At 47.1% G+C, this 21,227-nt stretch overlaps 1 protein-coding gene across 1 annotated transcript in view; it reads right to left on the minus strand.

Moving 5' to 3' along the window:
* Nucleotides 1-657: 657 nt before the first annotated feature.
* Nucleotides 658-21,227, minus strand: part of RHOJ (ras homolog family member J) — a 51,446-nt gene continuing 30,876 nt past the window's right edge. The window contains exons 2-5 of the mRNA XM_035104390.3: nucleotides 6,597-6,655; nucleotides 4,134-4,298; nucleotides 2,756-2,851; nucleotides 658-1,573 (exon numbers count right to left, since the gene is read on the minus strand). Of these exons, the coding sequence (XP_034960281.1) occupies nucleotides 1,427-1,573; nucleotides 2,756-2,851; nucleotides 4,134-4,298; nucleotides 6,597-6,655 (467 nt within the window). The 3' untranslated portion in view covers nucleotides 658-1,426. The remainder of the gene's footprint in view (nucleotides 1,574-2,755; nucleotides 2,852-4,133; nucleotides 4,299-6,596; nucleotides 6,656-21,227) is intronic.

Below are 21,227 nucleotides of genomic sequence, written 5' to 3' on the forward strand. Positions count from 1 at the left end.
CACCTTTCCTCCAAGGAGCTCAACTTGGCAAACCTGCTTGGCTTCCCCACATCTTATCCTCACACCAGCCCTGTGAGGTAGGTTAGGTTGAAAGACCCAAGGCTTCACGGCTGAGTGGGGATTTGAACCCTGGCCTCCCAGGTCCTAGCCCAACACTCTAATCAGGCGCTGTGTGAAGAAGCACTTTCTTTTATCTGTCCTGAATATTCCAAGATTCACCTTTGTTGTGATAGGAGAAAGGGGGAGAAAACCCCTTTCTTTACCCACTTTATGATTTTATACATTTCTGTTGTGTTGCTTCTAACTCGCCTTTTCTCTAAATCCAAAAAAACAGCAAATGCTATAACCTTTCCTCATAGGGGAGTTGGTCATCCCATTTATCATTTCCATTACCATTTTCTGAACCTTCCTCAACTCTACGATATCCTGTCTGAGGTTGTTCAATGAGCAGTTCAGAATTTCCCAGAAACCACGTTCCTGCATTGCAGGGGGTTGGACTAGATGACCCCTGGAGTGCCTTCCAACTTGACAGCTCTGGGATCCTACATCTTAAAACAACAGCGAGAACAACTGGGTGAAGAGGGAACTAGATCTGCATTCAGGATATACATGCAGCAACTTCCAGACCCTGGCTCTAGCCATTTATAAGCAAGAAAATTCGGTTGTGTGGTACTCCATTTAGTACAAAACAAAACAAAACAATCCCAGATGCCCAAGGGTAAAATGGCAATACTTTTTGATGGCTCTCTAGTTGGATAATGCTCAATTTATAAAAAGGAAGACAAAATACAGTAAATGTCAGTTTCATGCCACATCATTTCCCTCCTCCCCAAGAAATGAGGCTCTTTTCGAAATGGGGAATATTAATAAAAAAGCAGATTAAAACAGGATCTCTAATGTTGCATCAATATCTTAACACGGTCAACTCTGGAAGAGTTATTTGCCTGCCTGATTTAGCTTTTGATGCTCGCTCGTGATTGAATATTCATACTGGAACAAATCAATTCATTCGTTGTTGCTGAACGCTACAAATTACTGAATCTAGGGATTCTCTCAGTTCTGCTGCAGGATCCTTGGAGATATTTTCCCGGTTTCCCCCCCGGCCCACCACGGATCCTGACACGGCAGGAAGAGTTCTCTCAGCTGCTTTACTTTATCAGCTAGCTTTGTCTGAGGAAAAGTGACCACGATATGGACCAGCTGCTTGTATCTACAGCTCTGTAGCGGTTAGGGAAAAAGCAGGTAAGATGTGAGAAGGCGAAGAGAAGGCGCAAGCTTAGGAGGGTTCACAGACGGGGAAGATCTCCCTTTGAAGATGCCTCCTTTCCGGTCATGTCCTTCAATCCTTTGTGCAGGTGTGAAATTATGGGATGGGAAGACTCTGGCCAAACACCAGCCCAACTCCGTTCCAATATTCCGGCCGTCGTCATACAACTCGACAGCAGCTGCCGCATTCAGCGCAGGGTTTCTTTTTTTTCTTGGGATTGAATATGGTGAGTATTGCTTCGTCAAAGACGGCCTTCAGGCCTTTCTGAGTCAAGGCTGAGCACTCCAGGTAGCACTGGGCACCGATCTAGAACGGATAAAAAAAGAGAGAGAGACAGACAGGCCTGAGCGACGGTGGCAAGAAAATAACCTCTGGGTATTGAAAGGTAGAGTGCCCCCAGGCAAGGAGGTTCCATTTGACTATCTTGGCCAAAAGAAGAGTCCTCTGTCTTCCTCCAAGAATTTGTCTAAAGCTATCTAAGATGTTTTAGTGTTGTTTTATTATTTGCTGGAAGCCTCCCAGAGTGGCTGGGGCAACCCTGTTAGATGGGCAGCGTATAATTCTATCATCTATCTATCTATCTATCTATCTATCTATCTATCTATCTATCTATCTATCTATCTATACCAGGGGTCAGCAAACTTTTTCAGCAGGGGGCCGGTCCACTGTCCCTCAGACCTTGTGGAGGGCTGGACTATATTTTTTGGGGGGGGAAACCATGAACAAATTCCTATGCCCTAGAAATAATCCAGAGATGCATTTTAAATAAAAGGACACATTCTACTCATGTGAAAACATGCTGATTCCGGGATCGCCCGCGGGCCGGATTTAGAAGGCGATTGGGCCGCATCCGGCCCCTGGGCCTTAGTTTGGTGACCCCTGATCTATACTTTAGCTTGCATCCTAGCCCAACATCCTGTATCCCATGGCAGCTAAACTAGGTGCCTCTAGGAGTAGCCTCCGAGCAGAGCATGAAGACTAGATGCCTCTATCTATCTATCATCTATCTATCTATCTATCTATCTATCTATCTATCTATCTATCTATATTCTACCGTTGCTCCCCAGAAATGGGTATTCACAGGTAGACTATCCATGGACATGGAGGTTCTATTTGACCTAAAGCCATCAAACATCCTTTTCTCTCTTCCGTGGACTTCTCATTCTCTCAGAAGAAAAATACGGACAGAGTGCAAGTAAAATCTGCATGTACAGGCACTTATGAAGAACTTGTAACGATAGCCTTTTCTAGGTTTTTAGATTGCTCTGTTTTATCTGCATGAGCTGCCTTGAGTCCTGGACTGGGGAAAAGGCAGGATTGCATACATACAGACATATATACAAGCTGGGCTTAGTTTACAAGGAAGGTGCAGGGCCCAAATCAGGTGTAGGTCTAGTTTGCCTGATTGAATCCTGGCTCAATCATTCAAGATATGCGTGATTTTCATGCCCTTGTCTTTGCTCTTGGGTTTAATGGGAGCAACAGTACCTCTTTAGCCAATTTGATGCCGTGTTCATAAGACAGGGGCTTCTCCTTCATGTAGAGCAATCGAGTCAAGGTTTTTGGATCATCTCGCAGGTCAATCTAGGAGTTTAAAGCAGACATAAAGTTTAAGGCTTGTTCAAAAAAAGAAAAGAAAAAAGGGCTATCTAAGGTCTCTAACTGTTGGGGATGCAATAGAGATAATGCTTCTCTAAAACATGTTTTTTCATAGTCTCATATTGAAAGATTTTGGGCAGAAGGTAACTGAAACTATCAACAGAACTGTACAGAGCAAAATATCCTCTTGAATTATATACCCAGCACATGGAACCTTACAAAAGGACAAAGCGAGTGGACTCTCCTCCATGCCCTGAACGCAGCAAAAAGACTGATATTGATGAACTGGAAAAAATAAAAATGCAGCTCCCTTCTACGAGTAGATTGAAGACTTATACAAGCTTGCAACATATGAACAACTTGCATATAAACGCAGACTTGCCATGGACAAATTTAATGATTTTTGGAATCCATTCTTACCAATTCAGTGGTACCTCGACTTACGAACGACTCAACAACTGAATTTTTCGACTTGCGAATGGGGGGAAATGGCCGCGCGCTTATGAATGTCTTGACATCCGGGAAAAAACCGCGGCGGTTTTAGATAGGGATTTTTCGACTTACGAATTTTTCCGTTTTCAATGCATTCCTATGGGAAATTGGGTTTCCAATGGTGTTTTTCGACTTACGAATTTTTCGATTTATGAAGGTGCCTTCAGAATGGATTAAGTTTGTAAGTCTAGGCACTACTGTACTGTAATAGGTTAAGATCTGGTATAGAATAATAACAACCTTGTAAAATATACAGTTTTGGGCTCCCCCCCCCTTGGTTTTCCCTTCTGCACGGGTTCTGTTTATTTTCCCCCCTTTTCTCCTTTTTGTTTGCGTCTCACCATGTTTGGCGCACATATAGTTATGTATTATTGAACTTTCAATAAAGTTGTTACTCCCCCCCCAAAAAAGAAAAGTTAAAGGCTTGTTCACAGCTATGGCATCCCTCACCTTCTGCCTGGGTCCTATCTGTCTGTCTATTCATCATCACACTATTTGAGCATTGTAACAGCCACAAAGCGAGACTATCATGTGGCAGCTGCAACTCTAGAATCAGAGAGTTGTAGAGTTGGAGGGGACTCTAAGGCTCCTCTAGTCCAACCCCCTGCAATGTAGGAATCTTTCGCCCAACATGGGATTCGAACCCACGACCCTAGGATTAAGAGTCTCATGTTCTACTGACTGAGCTATCCCAGTTGGCTGAGTTAGTGTGAACACGGCCGAGACCAGTGTTTTGCAGACTGCTCAGCCATTCATGAGCTCCTCTGTCCTTTACCTGTGTTCCTATCAGAACATAAGGCACATGGGGCATGCAGACTTTCAGTTCCGGCACCCATTCCTCCTGGACGTTGTGGTACGAGGCAGGGTTCACCACGGAGAAACAGATCAAAAACACGTCCGTGTTGGGGTAAGAGAGGGGCCTGAGCTGGTTGTAGTCCTCCTGCCAGACAGAAAAAGAATTTAAATGTCAGCATTGCAACAGCAGTGAAATGGTTATTTGGAACAGCAAACTTAGATGACCTTTCTGATTCCTCCCAATTCTTTGATTCTAAGCATCCACACAACCGTTTTTGCACATGATAAAGTCAAAAATTATTGAGTTACCTAGGTGTTTTCTTATTAGCTTTCAGGGCCAAGAGCAGGCAGTTGACTAAACATTAGGAAGAAGTTTCTGACGGCAAGAGCTGTTTGAAATAAATACTACTTTTCTAGAACTCACCATGAATGCCTCCCTTGTTCTCGTAGAATGGCAATGGTGCCCACCTGAGAGGTACCAGAACTGAGTTCTGGTGAGTTCTGGCTGAAAAAAAGCCCTGCTTTGGGGAAAATGTAAAATTCTCAGGCGGTGAGATTATTTTAAACCATATACCAACCATGGGGTTTGACTGTCTGCCAAAAGACTGATGTTGATTCATTGGAAACATAAAACCATGGCCCTCTTTGAGCGATGGATAGAAAATATGACAATGCTTGCAGTATACAAATGGGTTGCTTTTATCTTGCTAGTAATTTTTCATTAGTTGGAATAACTGTATTACTTATAAACCTGTATTACATATTGTATCACAATAAGTATTTTTCTTTAATTTTTCTTTTCATTTTGTTCTTTTCCATTTCCTTTATTTTCTTATGGAAAATTTCCGATACAGTGGTACAGTACTTCGGTTTATGATGACGATCTGTTCCAGGGAGCCGGTTGCTCCCCGAGTTCGTCGCTCGCCGAAGGCACGCTTCTGCGCATGCGCAAAGCGCCAATAGAGTGCTTCTGTGCATGCACGCGCTGCGCAGATCGCTTCTGCACATGTGCGAGCTGCGTAGATGGCTTCTGCGCATCCGCGTGCATGGAACCCGGATGTAAATACTTCCGGGTCCGTGGCGGTTGCTCTGCGAGTTCGTCGTAAACGGAGGTGGTCGCAAATCGAGGTTCCACTATAAAATATATTAATTAATTAATTAACATAGCTTAGATGGCCATCTGTCAGGGTTTCTTTGCTGTACACTTTTTGATGTGACGAACTGCAAAACAGCTTAGAGTGACCACGAGATGGCACTAGATTCTCGCAAGAAGGTTCACAACAAAGCCTTTTGAGTTTCCTAACAATATTTGCTTTGGAGAGGTGAAGCTTGGGGCACCATTAAGAATGTCAGAAAGAGAGCTGGAGACATGGAATGCGGCATCAACGCTTGACTCTGAGATAATTGGCTGTCATGACACAAGGTCGGATAATTCACTTGGACTCTTGTGCCGAGGGCAAAATCCCAGGGGAGATGGGGAGGTGAGACGGCGGCCCCTGCCAGCCCTCCAAGTGTCCCTATTTTCCAGGGACAGCCCCAGATTTACTGAAGCTGTCTCGGTTTCTGATTTGATCCTGGAATACCCTGTTTCTCCTTATTTTCATCGGAGAAATGTTGGAGGGGGACATCTCTATTTTCATCTGAGAAAAGTTGGAAGATAAGGAATAGGATGTCCCTATTTTCATTGGAGAAATGTTGGGGAGAGGGTATGATCCTGTTTTCATGGTAAGCTGCTGGCAGTATTACATAATCATTTCCAGAGGTGTGGCCATGCTTACTTTTTTTGCAGCAAAACCAAGATAGGCTTTTGTACTGTGCAATCCTATGTGCTGAAAAGTAATTCAGCAAGGCTTTTTCTCAGATATGTAAGAGTAAGGGGCAGAGGCCCTAGCTCAGTGTTGGGGCATCTGCTTTGCATGCAGAAGGTCCCAGGTTCAAACCCTGGCAACCCGTGTCAGCAGTGTCATTTTTGCCATCTTCCCTTAAAAGGTTTGCTCAAAAACTTTGCCCCCCTCCAACCCCCCCCCCCAAAACTAAATAACGTTGCCAAAAAAATCACTTTTTGAAATATGGCAGCCCTACCTTATGCTGTAATAAATTTGTTAGTCTTTCTTTTTCTAATATCATTTAAATTTCTTAAATGAATATTACATGCACAATACAAACTCTAAATCAGTTAGAACATCATATAATGCAACATAATCCTATGATGTCTTTTATCATCACACGTATGTTATAATAAATTTGTTAGTCTTCAAAGTGCCGCAAGACTTTTTGTACCGTGTGTCTGCGTGTATGAAGTGACTCTTGTGCAATTCTCCAAAAATGAAAAGCTTACATTTTTGCCTGCCTTAAGGAGGAAAGGAGAACCTTAACATTTTCTTCGTGAGAAGAACAGCCGCATTGAAGATAGACATAACATGAAGAATTGACAGTAGATTACCTGTCCCGCAGTGTCATAAAGTCCAAGCAAATGCTGTCTGCCTCCGACTGTCACAGTCACTATAAAAAAAGAGAAAACAGAAATATATTACAGAAGCCTGGTTGGATAAGAATAAGGGCCCCTGCAACATTTGGGCTTTTTTAAATAGTTTGGAGCAGAGATTCTCAAACTTATTTGGCCTATCACCACCTTTTCAGGAAAACAAAACAAAACTCAATGCCCCCTGGAAATCCTGCCAGCTCAGTCCAATCCGTTCGAGGGTCGAGGTTGGTGCCACAGTCCCCCTGCCATTGGTTCACCCAAAAGGGTTCAGCCAAGCCCAGGAAAACCCATCACCTCCAGCAGGACTGCCATATCCAGGAGAGGCGTTGTATGAATGTTTTTTTAAAAAATTTTTTTCCTTCTTTATGCTTCCACTGCCCCCTTAAAGGTAAAGGTAAAGGGACACCTGACCATTAGGTCCAGTCGCGGACGACTCTGGGGTTGCGGCGCTCACCTTGCTTTACTGGTTGAGGAAGCCGGCGTACAGCTTCCGGGTCATGTGGCCAGCATGACTAAGCCGCTTCTGTCGAACCAGAGCAGCACACGGAAACACCGTTGCCTTCCCGCCAGAGCGGTACCTATTTATCTACTTGCACTTTGACGTGCTTTCGAACTGCTAGGTTGGCAGGAGCTGGGACCGAGCAACGGGAGCTCACCCTGTCGCGGGGATTCGAACTGCCGACCTTCTGATCGGCAAGACCTAGGCTCTGTGGTTTAATCCACAGCGCCACCCGTGTCCCTCCACCGCCCCCTTACTTTTATTCAATGTCCTCCCCCAATTGCACCTGAGGCTACTACTGCCCCACTGGATCGTCCCAGTGCCCTCCAGTGCCCTCCAAAGTATTGCCCACTTTGGGAAACACTGGTTTAGAGAAAAGGTTGGAGTAAGAGCTTGACGTAGAGTAACATTAGACAGGGCCCTAAATTTTGACACTGGAAGAGACTAGAGAGGAAGACAGGATTAGAAGGGAAGATGATGGATGGATGAAAGGAAGAGGGGCTGCATGGATTTAGGCTTCAATTTGGTTGGGATCCTCACATGACAATGGACTCCTGTGGTCTTTTGAAGGTGGAAGAAAAGGACCCACCAAACAAAACCAGACATCTGTTGCACTTAGCTCATCTTTTGTTATTCTAACTCCAGTGCGGAGATGAACTTCACAGACTGGTGCTTTCCGGGTAGCAAGAGATCTAAGGAAGCTAAAGCAGGGTCAGGAAGAGACCCCCAACTGGTGGGTACTCAGATCTAGGTTGCAACTCTTCCCTACTGAGGGTGTGTTTAGGTTATGTCTGGTTTTGGTACATTCTACATCCATTTCCCCCTTCCTCTTCTTTCTTTCCAGGGAAGATGGTTTGCAATGCCTTGGTCCTTGCGTCAGAACCCACCATCTCGGTGAGAATGATGGGAGTTCGTTTTGGACAAAGCATGGCTATTCTTTTATGTGTTTATGTCTTCGAACACTCATCTATTGAAAATCTTGTTTAGTTTGTGTTATGCCCTTCCTCCCAGGAGTCCGGGGAAGTATAAACAGTTTTCTGAGCAGCCTCCCATTCAGGTGCTGGCCAAGAGCAAGCCTGCTCTGATCCAGAGATAAATAATTGCTCTTGCTTTACGTTACATGATTCATCTGGCTAAATCATCACTCCCCCCCCCCAAGGGGCTCCAAGTGGTCCAGTGCATCATGGGAAGAGGCTGGGCTGAGAGGAAAGCAAAGATGATTATTTCCTCTAAGAGGAAAGGTTGCTGTGTTTGGGGTGTTCTGTTGTTGTTTAGTCGTTTAGTTGTGTCCGACTCTTCGTGACCCCATGGACCATAGCACGCCAGGCACTCCTGTCTTCCACTGCCTCCCGCAGTTTGGTCAAACTCATATTCGTGGTTCCAAGAACACTGTCCAACCATCTCGTCCTCTGTCGTCCCCTTCTCCTAGTGCCCTCAATCTTTCCCAACATCAGGGTCTTTTCCAAGGATTCTTCTCTTCTCATGAGGTGGCCAAGTATTGGAGCCTCAGCTTCACGATCTGTCCTTCCAGGGAGCACTCAGGGCTGATTTCCTTAAGAATGGATAGGTTTGATCTTCTTGCAGTCCATGGGACTCTCAAGAGTCTCCTCCAGCACCATAATTCAAAAGCATCAATTCTTTGGCGATCAGCCTTCTTTATGGTCCAGCTCTCACTTCCATGCATCACTACTGGGAAAACCATAGCTTTGACTATATGGACCTTTGTAAGCAAGGTGATGTCTCTGCTTTTTAAGATGCTGTCTAGGGATGTTTTATTTTAGAGAAAATGTGAGTTAGAAGCAACACGGTAGTAGTGGCAGACCCCTGACACCCACCCGATTTGTTGGGTGGTGGTGCCGAGTCTGCACATTATGCACTGCTAAACGCCACCCCAATCTCTGAGCAGTGAGAGACTGCATGGCTTCCTGGCCCTTACTGAGAGTTTGGTTTCCTTGGAATGAAGGTCAGTGGATGATGGATATATGGATTTATTTCCACATATCTATAAAACCTGAGCCTAAGATGAAGGGGCTCACAGCAAGAAAGTATTTGAGGGGGCTGTGCCCCCACAAAGTTGAAGGGCATTCCCATTCAAATGGTGTGTGCGCACTGCATCATGTGATCGATTGTGTGAGGCAGGGCTTACCTGGGCCCCCACAATATTTTATTGTCAGCGGCTCCCGGCTGGTTGCCCAGGAAAGTATAAAGACAAGGGAAAGTTTCTTACCGTCCTTTTTTTATTTCAGTCTTTACACAGAGAGGCTATAGAACCCAGCCTTTTGGATAATGGCATTGTCTGAGTGAATCTCCACCCCCCTCCCCAATCTCTCCCACTTTCTCATTCATCAATCTCATTGTTTCTCCTACAGGTGCTGCTACAGGCCCTCTGTTTTTGAGCTCTTTGCTCTCCTACTTTCAAGGCTCGCTGGGTACTGGGAGGGGGGTCTGAAATGCTTTCTACAGACACTGTGTCAATCAGCTGTTGCCCCCCCCCGGTGCTTCCTCCTCTCCCATGATTTCCCAACTTTCCCCCTCATCTGCCTCTGAGCTGTGACCTCCCTCAAACCCCTGTTGTAAAGCTAAACTGTCTTACTCTTCCTCCTCCCTGGAAGGGTCAAGCTGGGAAGGCAGACTCCACCGTTCCTCTTCTGCCCAGTCCATGACACCACCCCTGGCACAAAGCAAGCATGCCTCTGTCTCTGCAGCTACCAGCCTGCTTCTAGCTCAGCTCTCACACAACAACCCCCTATCTCGCTATTTTCCTTCTGCCCACCCATTTGTTCTATTGCACAGAACCACTTCTTCGGTCATGCTAATCCCGGCGTCAGCCACAATAGTTGCATAGACACTGGTTGGGCAAGCTTGCTCTCCTATCTTCTAACCTGCCCCATCCCCCGCCAATACAGGAACCCAAGAATCAGACAGGGCTCAAAGCATCGTGCAGAGTGATCATTCTCCCAACAAAACACGGTGCCCATCATAAAGTCGGGGGTTTTGCTGGCGAATGAATAAAACCCCCCGAGAACTTTGAACCGTTGCACCATAACGAGGTCCGAATTCTGTGCCGCATCCATCTCACTTAAAAGCTGCGTCAATAACAGCCGGAGGAAGGCAGGCAGACTGACAGCTCAGCAGGTTCCCTGTCTAATGAAGCTATCTGGGAGTTTGCCTGGAGTTGGTAGAGAACTAGTCCACTCTCCTTCCAAGCAAAAATAATCACTGTGATAGATTAGGCTTGATCTCTCTGTTCATCAACCTGTGGCATGAGCTACCAGGTGCCGATTTCTTTTCGTCTGACTAATCTCATTTATCATTTAACACCACTCCTCCCCTCCCGGGTGTAATCCTATATAATAATGTCCAAGTTGTCCCTGCGTCCAAGCTGTCCCGTGTGTCCCTGGGTCACTGCGCATGTGCGCTAGGGATACAGGGATTGGACAGCAGAGACTGCACGCGCGCACTCTCCCCCCCTCTGCCTCCTCCAACGCCGCTCCTGCCGGACACCGCCTCACTGCAGGGCACGTCAGGGAAGCGAGGGTGGAGGCCGGCGAAGGCCTCCTCACAACCCTCCCTGGCCCGTGAGAGGAGCGGCGGTTGGAGGAGGCGGGGGGGGGGAGAGTGCGCGCGTCCTTCCTGTCGGCGGCTGGGGGAGAGGAAGGAAGGAGGAGAAAGCAGCGCTTTCTCCTCCTCTGTTCCTGTCCCCCTGCCGCCGACAGCAAGGACAGGTCCCAGGGTTCGGAGAAGCGCTGCGCAAGCGCTTCTCCGAACCCTGGGATGTCTGCTTCCTGTCGGCGGCTGTGGGAGAGGAACGGAGGAGGAGAAAGCAGCGCTTTCTCCTCCTCTGTTCCTGTCCCCCTGCCACCGACAGCAAGGACAGGTCCCAGGGTTTGGAGAAGCGCTGCACAAGCGCTTCTCCGAACCCCAGGATTCTAGCGCCCGTTATTGAACGGGCTGAAAACCACTAGTTTATTATTAAAAGTCCATTTCACTTGTTTCCTGAGGGCCCCCACTGTAGAATGATATGGTATTGCTGGATCCCACCCATGCAGTTTTGGAGGCTCTTGGTGAGACGCCGAAGCATCTGGGAAGGCAACGTAACAGAGCAGCTGGGAGGAGGGAATTGATCATTTTCATATCTGCCACTACCTCTGGCCTGTCAGGAAATCCAGTTGCTATCGATGGCTCCGCGGCTATTCATTAAGTCAAGGGCCAACGCAAGCAGGTCCTGATAAAGATGCACAAAAGTCCCCAGCAGACAGTTAATGAACAGCCTTTTCCCTCGGGGGACAATTCTTCCAAACCCTTATCTGCCGGAGGTTGACAAGCTGGTAATAGGAATTCAATGTACAACAAATCTGTCCTTTAAGCAGCGAGGGGAGGCGAAGTCAGGAAGATAAATAGAACAAGAGCGCTCTGACAACCTCTCTCGTACTAAGGTGGGAGCCGAATATGGCCTGGTGAAAACACGGAGGACGGCGCTGATTGACAGGGTTAGATTTATATTCCCATATCTTTGCCGAACGCAGCCTGAGCTGCATTTCGAAGAGCCGCTTCATCACTCTGGCAAGCTGTTGCTTACGTGGGCCTCTCTGAAGTGGGAAGCGTTTATTATTTCAATCCCTCGATTTCTGCAGCCATGTGCCTTGGCTTCCGCAACCCCTGACAGCCCAGAAAGGAGAGCGGTTCCTTTCTGCTTGTGCGTGAGCATGGAAGAGAGTCATGATGAGTGCAGGAAGGGAACGAGGAATGAAAATTCCCAGTTGAAACAAAATTCCCCTTCCAGACTGTGTTAGAACATGTGCTTCGCATGCAGAAGGTCATAGGTTCAATTCCTGGCAGCTCCAGTTAAAAAGAGCCAGGACTGCTGGGAAAGCACCCAAAGAGGACCTGGAACTTGGAAAGCTCATGTAAAAAAGGATCTATTTATTTATTCCATAAAATTGATGCACCGATGGATTGTGAACAAAAAACATCATAGAATCATAGAATTGGAAGGGACCCTGAAAACAGGGACATTCTATTCCAGGCACCCCCAAACTAAGGCCCTCCAGATGTTTTGGCCTACAACGCCCACGATCCCTAGCTAACAGGACCAGTGGTCGGGGAAGATGGGAATTGTAGTCCAAAACATCTGGAGGGCCGAAGTTTGGGGATTCCTGCTATTCTGTATCAGGAAGCTTCTCCTGTGTTTGATCTCTCCGCACAACTAGACATCATATACACATCTACACCTTGAGCCAATTGCAACCTCTCAGCTGAACCTACCTCACAGGGTTGTTGTAAATAAAAAATGCAAGGGAAGGGACCGTGTATAACACCTTCCACAGATAATTGGAATGAAACAATACTTTAGCTTTTCCCTGCCAGGGAAAAATGTGGGTAAGAGTAATAATAACCAGTGCTTTTTTTTCTTTAAAAAATGTTTAGGGGTACTCTGATTTGGACTCAAGGAAACCACCATTTTATAATTCGAATCAGGAAAAATAAATGGACAAAAGTACAAAGTGTTTAGGGATATGCAAACCGGGATCAAATCAGAAACTGGGGTGGCTTCTGTGATTCTGGCACTGTCCCTGGAAAATAGGGACACTTGGAGGGTATGCTGCAAACACAGAGCTAATCCAACCCTCTAACCCCACAAATGGGACGCGGGTGGCACTGTGGTCTAAACCACAGAGCCTAGGGCTTGCCAATCAGAAGGTCGGCGGTTCAAATCCCCACAACGGGGTGAGCTCCCGTTGCTCGGTCCCTGCTCCTGCCCACCTAGCAGTTCGAAAGCATGTCAAAGTGCAAGTAAATAAATAGGTACCGCTCCGGCGGGAAGGTAAATGGTGTTTCTGTGCGCTGCTCTGGTTCGCCAGAAGCGGCTTTGTCATGCTGGCCACATGACCCGGAAGCTGTCTGTGGACAAACGCCGGCTCCCTCGGCCACTAAAGCGAGATGAGCGCCACAGCCCCAGAGTCGTCTGTGACTGGACCTAATGTTCAGGGGTCCCTTTACCTTTAACCCCACAATGGGAGGGTGGCAGCAACAGGGTAAGCCGAATAGATAATGACAGAGGCAGGACCACTGAGGTCAGACTGCTGGGCACAGGTCTGCAGCCACACAGCCCTCAGGAGGGCAAACATAGCTGCCACAGCGATACCCTCCTACAAGTCTTTCCTGTTTTCTTCATAACCTTTCACTGCTGCTGAATTTTATTGAGTCACTCGCTGATTGCAGTAATTCTCCCTGCCAAAATCCCAAAAGTTCCATGCTATGGTTCTGATACGTTTAGTTATTCCTTCATATTTCCCATATTGTGTTCATTTATTTTTCTTAGCCCCACAAGCCGCCCGGGGGGATATGCATCGATGGGCCGCCCCTGAAACCGAGCAATAAAAATAAATTGGTGTCCAAGGCCTAATGTCCTTGCCATCTGGCAATGAGGTCATTGTCTTGGAGCTAGGACTCCAGGCCTCTCTTAAAAGGTCCTAATGCAGCAGTCGAGTCCATGTTGGAGTCCCTAGTACCTTTTTCAAATCAACCAGTTTTCTTTCCTTCCCCAAATTCATCGCAAATCACAGCGTGGGCCGTTTGCCCACCTCTAATTTCAACTCCCTCGAACGGGAGAGTGGAATGGCAATGGCTACAATGAGCAACTTAATTTCTTGGCTTGCTTTGTAAGTAGGATTGCCAAACTATTCCTTACTTTTAAGAAGCATCCATCATGCTAAAGCTTTCTCCGTTATTCCGGAGCAGGACAGCTCCACTGAGCCTAATAGTTGCCCTTCTTTCCAGACACCTCTCCAGGGTGTCCTTGACTTCTGAAAGCTTCTTTCGCACCAAACACTTTCATACTTTGCCTTCACATAAAGGAGGCTGGACTAGTATTTGGAGAGGGAGAGGCTGTGTAGAACAGCTTACCCTCAGCTTGGTGCCCCACAATATGTTGTGCTACATTTCCCACCAGTCTCAGGCAGGATGGTCAATGGTCAGGGATGGTAGGAGAAACTTCCTGATGTCCCTGTTTTCATCGGAGAAATGTTGGAGAGTACGCATGTAGGGATTTAGAACACGGCATGATCATGGTTCGGAATTGAGTGGGTGCCTTCAGTGTAGCCCCAGCTCAAACCTCCCCGAATTTCTTTCCCCTTGTACCTGGGCACTGAAAAGGTACCTAATGGTGTCGCTAATGCAGAGTCATCAATAGATTAAATTCAGAAATGAATACACAGAAAGGTAAGGTGATGTCAGGCTTCTGGGAATCGGTTTCCTCCCCCGTGGCAGTAAATAAGAAAATCAAATGAAAGGAACGTCTTACCAGTTAGATTCTATAACAATCACAGTGAGAGACAAAAGAACATGGCGGTGCTCCCAGTAAAGGCTTACACCCCCTCCGTCCCTATTAATCTACTTCACTCCTACATCTTGTAATATGAGCTTGCACCCTTTGCGCTTTCTGTTCTGAGACTTTCTGAGCTCTTCTCGACTTTGGGGAGGAGGAATGCTGTCCAATGACTGTGAATCTGTCAACCCTCTCACTTCCAGTGTTTCTTCTGCTAGCTGTTCCCTATCCAGTATTCCCCAGCTTCTGCCTTCTGAACTATGCCCCTCTGCAAACCACTGTTCCAAATCTATACTGTCCTCCTGCTCCTGGGAAGATTCAGGATCAGGATCAGGGGGAGGGGGTGGTTCCCACCGTTCCTCCTCAGTGCAGCCCTCCTCAGCATGGCCCTTGACAGGTGAGGAGAGTTGTGGCTTTGTGCTAGAGCATCTGCTTTGCACAAAGAAAGTCACAGGTTCAATTGCTGGCACTTTTGCTGGGAAAGGCGCCTGCCTAAAAGCCTGCAGAAATGCTGCCAGTCAGTGTGGACAGTACTGAGCTAGATTGACCAGTGGTCTGACTTGTAGGGATGGGAGGATATGTCAGTTTTGGTTTCTAATTTTTCCGATCTTCAGTTCAGTTCTCCACACTAGTTCATAGGTTGTGCTCACGAAAACTCATCAGCATTTCTGTGTGAATTTCTCTTAACATACACATTTGAATATGCAGTTTTGCCTAATATAGTGAATTTTCAATCTTTCTTTCATCAAACACTTTAGTTGATGCATTTTTTTTGCATACATTACGTGGCTGGAGCAATGCAAAATTCAGAGAAGTGTGAATTTTGAAAGATAGCTGCATTTCGGTTCTCATTTTGCTTCGGAAAGGGCAAATTACATATTTTTGCCTTTAAATGTGAGCTGAATCAATTCCCCACCCCGCTAAAAGGCAGGTTTCTACATGTCAATGCAGACTATCTACCAATCAGATCTTGTTTTAACTTTAAAATTATTGTTACAGGTAGGTAGCCGTGTTGGTCTGGATCGAAGTAAAATAAAAAAATTCCTTCAGTAGCACCTTAAAGACCAACTAAGTTTTTATTTTGGTATGAGCTTTCGTGTGCATGCACACTTCTTCAGATACCTTACGCAGCTCTTCATCATTTTAGTACAGTGGTACCTCGACATCCGAATGCCTCGACTTCCAAAGGTTTCGACTTACGAAGTCGGCAAACCCGGAAGTATTTTTGCCACACGCGTGTTCTGTGCCTGCACAGAAGCGGCGTGTGCGGTCTGCGCATGCGCAAAGCGCAAAATCACGCTTCGCGCATGCGCAAAATGGACACTTCGACATCCGAAGGTTTTGACTTACGAAGAGCGCCACGGAGCGGATCGCCTTAATAAGTTGAGGTACCACTGTATATCATTTTTACATGGTTTTTCATTGTATCTTCAATATTGAATGTAATGCATTACATTGTGTTTTATGTACCGGTATTCTGTTTTCTTCCTACCTTCTCTACTGGACATTAACTTAAATAAATATACTACTACCAATTAGAGTTTCATGTAGATTAATCATTAAATTTTAAAAGAATAAATATGTATTTCAAATTAACTTGGATGAATGTCACCAAAATATTACCCCAAAGAATAATAAGTAGCAATACAGTCAAACCAATTAGAGCAAAAAATAAACAAGTTGTGCTCTTGCTGCTCAGCCCTGCCGATTAAAAATTGCCATTGCTCATTAACCTGGTGTCTGTCAAATTAGGCTGGTTAAAGTTTGCAGCCATTGCACAATGCGAAAGATGGAAAGATAGCATTTTTAATTATGCCTCCTCCGAAACCGAGGGCCATTTCGGATGAGGTTCCATGACCCCTGAAGCTCCTCATTTCACAGTTCAGATTTGTCCGCATCAATGTTAGTGCGCCTTGCCACCCATGTCTCTATTAGATGCGAGGATTCAAAATGGCCTTGACAGAACACAGAGCTTGGGTCGGGAACAGGGAAGTGAGTTTCGACAATGACAAATGCAATGCACAGCATGTATGGAAGGGAAATGTGCAATATGGGAGAGGGCGGGAACACAACCAGACACAGCAACTCGGATAGATCGGGTGGATGAAGCGTCAGACAAAAAGGATTTTTAGTTTGGAGAAAAGGTGTGCAATGGGGACACACCATAGAGGTATACAGAATTATGCATGGCCTAGAGCAGGCATGTCCAGCCGGAAGTAGCTTCAGATCTACCATCCAATATAAAAAACTGGCAGTGATCTATCATACTCTCCCATTGTCATTCTTCAACTTAAACATATTATATTTGGCTGAGTTTATGTTAAAAATAATAACAAATGATAGTCGCTTCCATAAAACCCGTAAAGTTCATCATAAATTGTTATGTACTAAGCTTGGATCCTAGAACAATACCGGTAGGTAGGTAGTAGCCTAGAATGCAATAACTGATTGGCTTGCAGGAGAAGACCAATCAGGCTCCAGGAGAAAGTTAATCAACCTATTAGGCTGGTAGGATCGCAGAATGCAACAACGGATTGGCCTGCAGGAGAAGACCAATCAGGCTCCAGGAGGGAAGCAGAATCAGCCAATCAGACGGGACTCATTGTGTGAATCCTATATAATAAAGTGCAAGTGTCTCTGCGTCCACATTCCGTGTGTCCCTGGGTTACTGCGCATGTGCCCCAGGGACACAGGGATTGGAGGCAGAGACTGCACGCACAAACACACGCTCTCTCTCCACCCCCCCACCTACCGTTTCCCTGCGGCCGCTAACCGCTGCTCCCAACAATCATTTAACGGGTGCTAGAACATATGCCCGGGGCAGCCTCTTGGTGGTGGTGGCGGCGGGGCAGGCCCAGGTGGAGGTGCTACTTTTGCCGCCTCCTCCTCCGCCGCCGCCGCCCGAAGACCAGCCAGCGCAGCAGGCCAAGGGAAGTGAACCCGGCAGCAGCTACACTCTGCAGGCCACGCTGCTGGCACTATTGTAGTGAGAAAGAGAGAGAGGCAGAGCGGGGGAGGAGCGGAAACGGGCAGAGACCACCCCCGGTGCCCATCTCCGAGCCCAACACAGGGGCTACTGGAGACAAAGGCGACCTAACCGAAGCCCCCCCATCCAAATAAACCCCCGACTGCCGCGGAAGGCCAAGTGACAGGCAAAGAGCAGAGCCGGGTGGGGGGCCAATGTGTGGGGTTGGAGGCAGTGGACTGGCAAGCGAGGAAGTTCCTTCCAAGGGACGCCTTGAAGGAGCGGGCGGGAGAGAAGAAACACGTCTTTTGCCAGCAGTGCAATTCTCTGTCCGCTTACACAGGAGTAAACCCCGCTGTCCCTATAGGACTCACTTCTTGGGCAGCATGGCAGTCAGGACTGAACCCTAAAGAGTCCTATCTGTCCTGCGCCTCTTCCTCCCGGCGACGGCTGGTGAGCCAGTTGCGCAGGTTAGGCGCTCTCCTCTCCCGGTCCCGGCTACAGAAGAGCCGAGGTTGTGTGGACAAGCCCAGTGGGAGGTTGGGCTGAGCTGTTGGTGGGCGGGCAGTTTCCCTCCCCATTCTCTTTTCGATGGGCTTCAGCATTGCTCTGTTAGAAATTCTCTCGCGTTGAAGTAGTGAACAGCATGTTGCAAGTGACTCAAGCCCACGCTGGGGAATACACTGGCTTAGAAACCACGTAGGTTCTAGCACCCCGCTGCTCCTCTCACCTATCTTCTAGCGCCCGTTTTCTAAACGGGCTGAATGACACTAGTAATGTATATAAAAGCCTGAGGTTTGGGGGGGGGGGAATTAATCACTGTTTTACAAGCTGCAATAAAGAGCATGAAATCACTGCAGGACTCCGAGTATATTTCATAAATCAATATATTTTTTAAAAATACATACTTTGTATACTTGTAATAATGTAAGAAAATAACATTGAGGACAGGGTCCTACGTAATCAGAACATGATGCACGGATTGTTCACAAAAGCTCAGGCCATAATAAATCTGTTAAGTCTTTCAAGTACCCCAGGGCTCTTGCTGTTTTTCAAATGAGTCAACCTGTCAGGAGTATGGGCAGGAGTCAGGCTCTGGGGCCTGTAGTGCTTTGCAGGACTGGGGCCTGCCTCAGCTTGTGCTGGAGAAGCAAGGCGTGGCCACACAGGTGAAGACCTCAGCTTGTGCTGGAGAGGCAAGGAGTGGTCACTCAGGTGAGGCCACTTGATACCTCACTGCACCTGGTGGCAGGAGCTGGGAGGGATAAAAGCTCAGCTTTTCCCTTCAGCTCTTGGCCACAGCAATGCTATCCTTGCCTGGTTGCATCTGGCCTCTTGCTCCGTGGACCCTTGCCTTGCCGACGTCTTGATCCTTCGCCTTGCTTCTTGTTCCTTGAGCCTACGCCTTGCTCCTTGACCCTTGGACCTTCGCCTTGCTTCTTGTTCCTTGAGCCTTCGCCTCTGCCTTGCTCCTTGACCCTGTGACTGCCTGCTGCTGGACCCTCAGCCCTGCACCTGTTCCTGCTTCTACACCACCATCTTGCCTCTGGTCCTGACGCCCGCCGACCGGACCGTGACACAACCGCAGTGGTTTCCCCCCCATAGTTCGAAACATAAATTGGGGTAAACTGAACTGCAGAGTTCCTTAACCCTTCCTTAACGTTAAAAACCATGAGTGTAGATACATCCCAAGCCTTATGAGGAATGGTTGAGGGAGTTGCAGAGCACACCTTACTGAAGACCTCTGAAGGAGGAAGGACCAATCATCTGGTAGGGGTAACATGAGTGCCCGGCACCCAAGTTCATCCTCTGAGTCCATGAGCTGGATGCAAAAGAGGGGTATGCAAAGCAACGGTGCATCTGCTTTTGTTAACAGACCAGTTCGAAGAATCTGAGCCTCAGTGGAGCCCCTCCTTTCCCCATTTTTCAGCCAGGCTTTTTATACGGCAGAAATACTGGGATGGGAAATAGTGAATGAAATCAATAACAGTAAAGTATTTCCTGTAAATATACCCTCATGCTCGGGTTAAAAGAAAGTGTTGGCCTTTGGTTTTTAATATCCGGTCACCGTGAGCTTTGGGGATTTAAATCAATGGCTGGAGATGGGGTTTTTTTCCGGCCTGATGTTACAAACGCATCTTTGCTCATGTTGAAAATGTGAGCCAACTACAGGCCTCCCTTCTCAACATACACGATGAATATATGTTTTGTACTTGATACTCTGTTGTTTGAAATAAGAATTGTGGCAAATGCATTGTTGTTGTTGTTGTTGTTGTTGTCTGCTCTGGATGGAGAATTCCTGACTTTGGGAAATTATGGACAATTGCATGATCACAGAAGAAAGCAGGAAGTTTAATACAATTATGAACTGGGGGCAGCACATATTCTTTTCATAGCATGATCAGAATAGATACAATGATGATGATAATTATTACTTCTACCCTGCCCATCTGGTTGGAATGCCCCATCCAGTCTGGGCAGTCCTGCCATGTGGATAGGAACCAGGGGGAGGGGGGATTTCAGTGGTTCTGCTCTGAGCAAAACTTAACCGAACACCACCCCATTGTTTCTTGTTTAGTCGTTTAGTCGTGTCCGACTCTTCGTGACCCCATGGACCATAGCACGCCAGGCACTCCTGTCTTGCACTGCCTCCCGCAGTTTGGTCAAACTCATGTTCGTAGCTTCGAGAACACTGTCCAACCATCTCGTCCTCTGTCGTCCCCTTCTCCTAGTGCCCTCAATCTTTCCCAACATCAGGGTCTTTTCCGAGGATTCTTCTCTTCTCATGAGGTGGCCAAAGTATTGGAGCCTCAGCTTCACGATCTGTCCTTCCTGTGAGCACTCAGGGCTGATTTCCTTCAGAATGGATAGGTTTGATCTTCTTGCAGTCCATGGGACTCTCCTCCAGCACCATAATTCAAAAGCATCAATTCTTCGGCGATCAGCCTTCTTTATGGTCCAGCTCTCACTTCCATACATCACTACTGGGACAAAGACACCATCCCATATATTCTTTAAATGTGAATTGGATCAAATTCCCCCTCCATCCTTATGCCCAAGTAAGTGGGGTTAACGTACCCGTCAACGGCCCATTTGGGACACCTTATTCTCTCCCAATTTTGAGCTGAGATCTTACCCTGAAAACGCGCTCTTTCTGGGTCCATGATCTTGCACGTGACTCGTGGTCGGTCGTGTATTCGCACAGTATTACCTCATCTCTGCAAGCTCAGTGCAGCAGGGGTTTGGAAACCCCTGTTTCTGCAGCCCTGTGCTACACCTCTGGGGCTGTAGGCTTGACAGGCCTGGAATAGATGGACAGGCAGATAATCTGTCTAGCTTTTCATGTTCAGATCTGTATGGGGTGATCTGTCTGCCTGCCTTCCTGCTGCTGCTGCTGGCAAAGGTCCAGGTGGCTTTGTTAGCAGGGAAACCTGCTGAGCCTTAAGTCTGTTCACCTGTTTCCAGGCCTATCGATAGAGCTTTAAAGTGAGATGGATCAGTCCACATTAAGAAGCAGTAGCTGGGGGCTGCATGTACCCCAATCGCATATTCTTGGCCAAGGAGAGCAAAACAAATAAAACAAAACTAGAATGCATCAGCACAGTTTCCAATAGCCATTAGGGCCTGGGTGGAGAAGTGGTTCTGCAGAGCATAGCCTACTGGATCATAGAATCGTAGAGTTGGAAGGGAACCCGAGGGTCATCAAGTCCAGCCCCCTGCAATGCAGGAATTTCAAGTAAAGCATCCGTGACAGATGGCTGTCCAACCTCTGCATAAAAACCTCCAAGGAAGGAGAGA

This window comes from Zootoca vivipara, chromosome 1, assembly GCF_965207765.1.
Source record: "Zootoca vivipara chromosome 1, rZooViv2.hap1.1, whole genome shotgun sequence".
Classification (NCBI taxonomy): domain Eukaryota; kingdom Metazoa; phylum Chordata; class Lepidosauria; order Squamata; family Lacertidae; genus Zootoca; species Zootoca vivipara.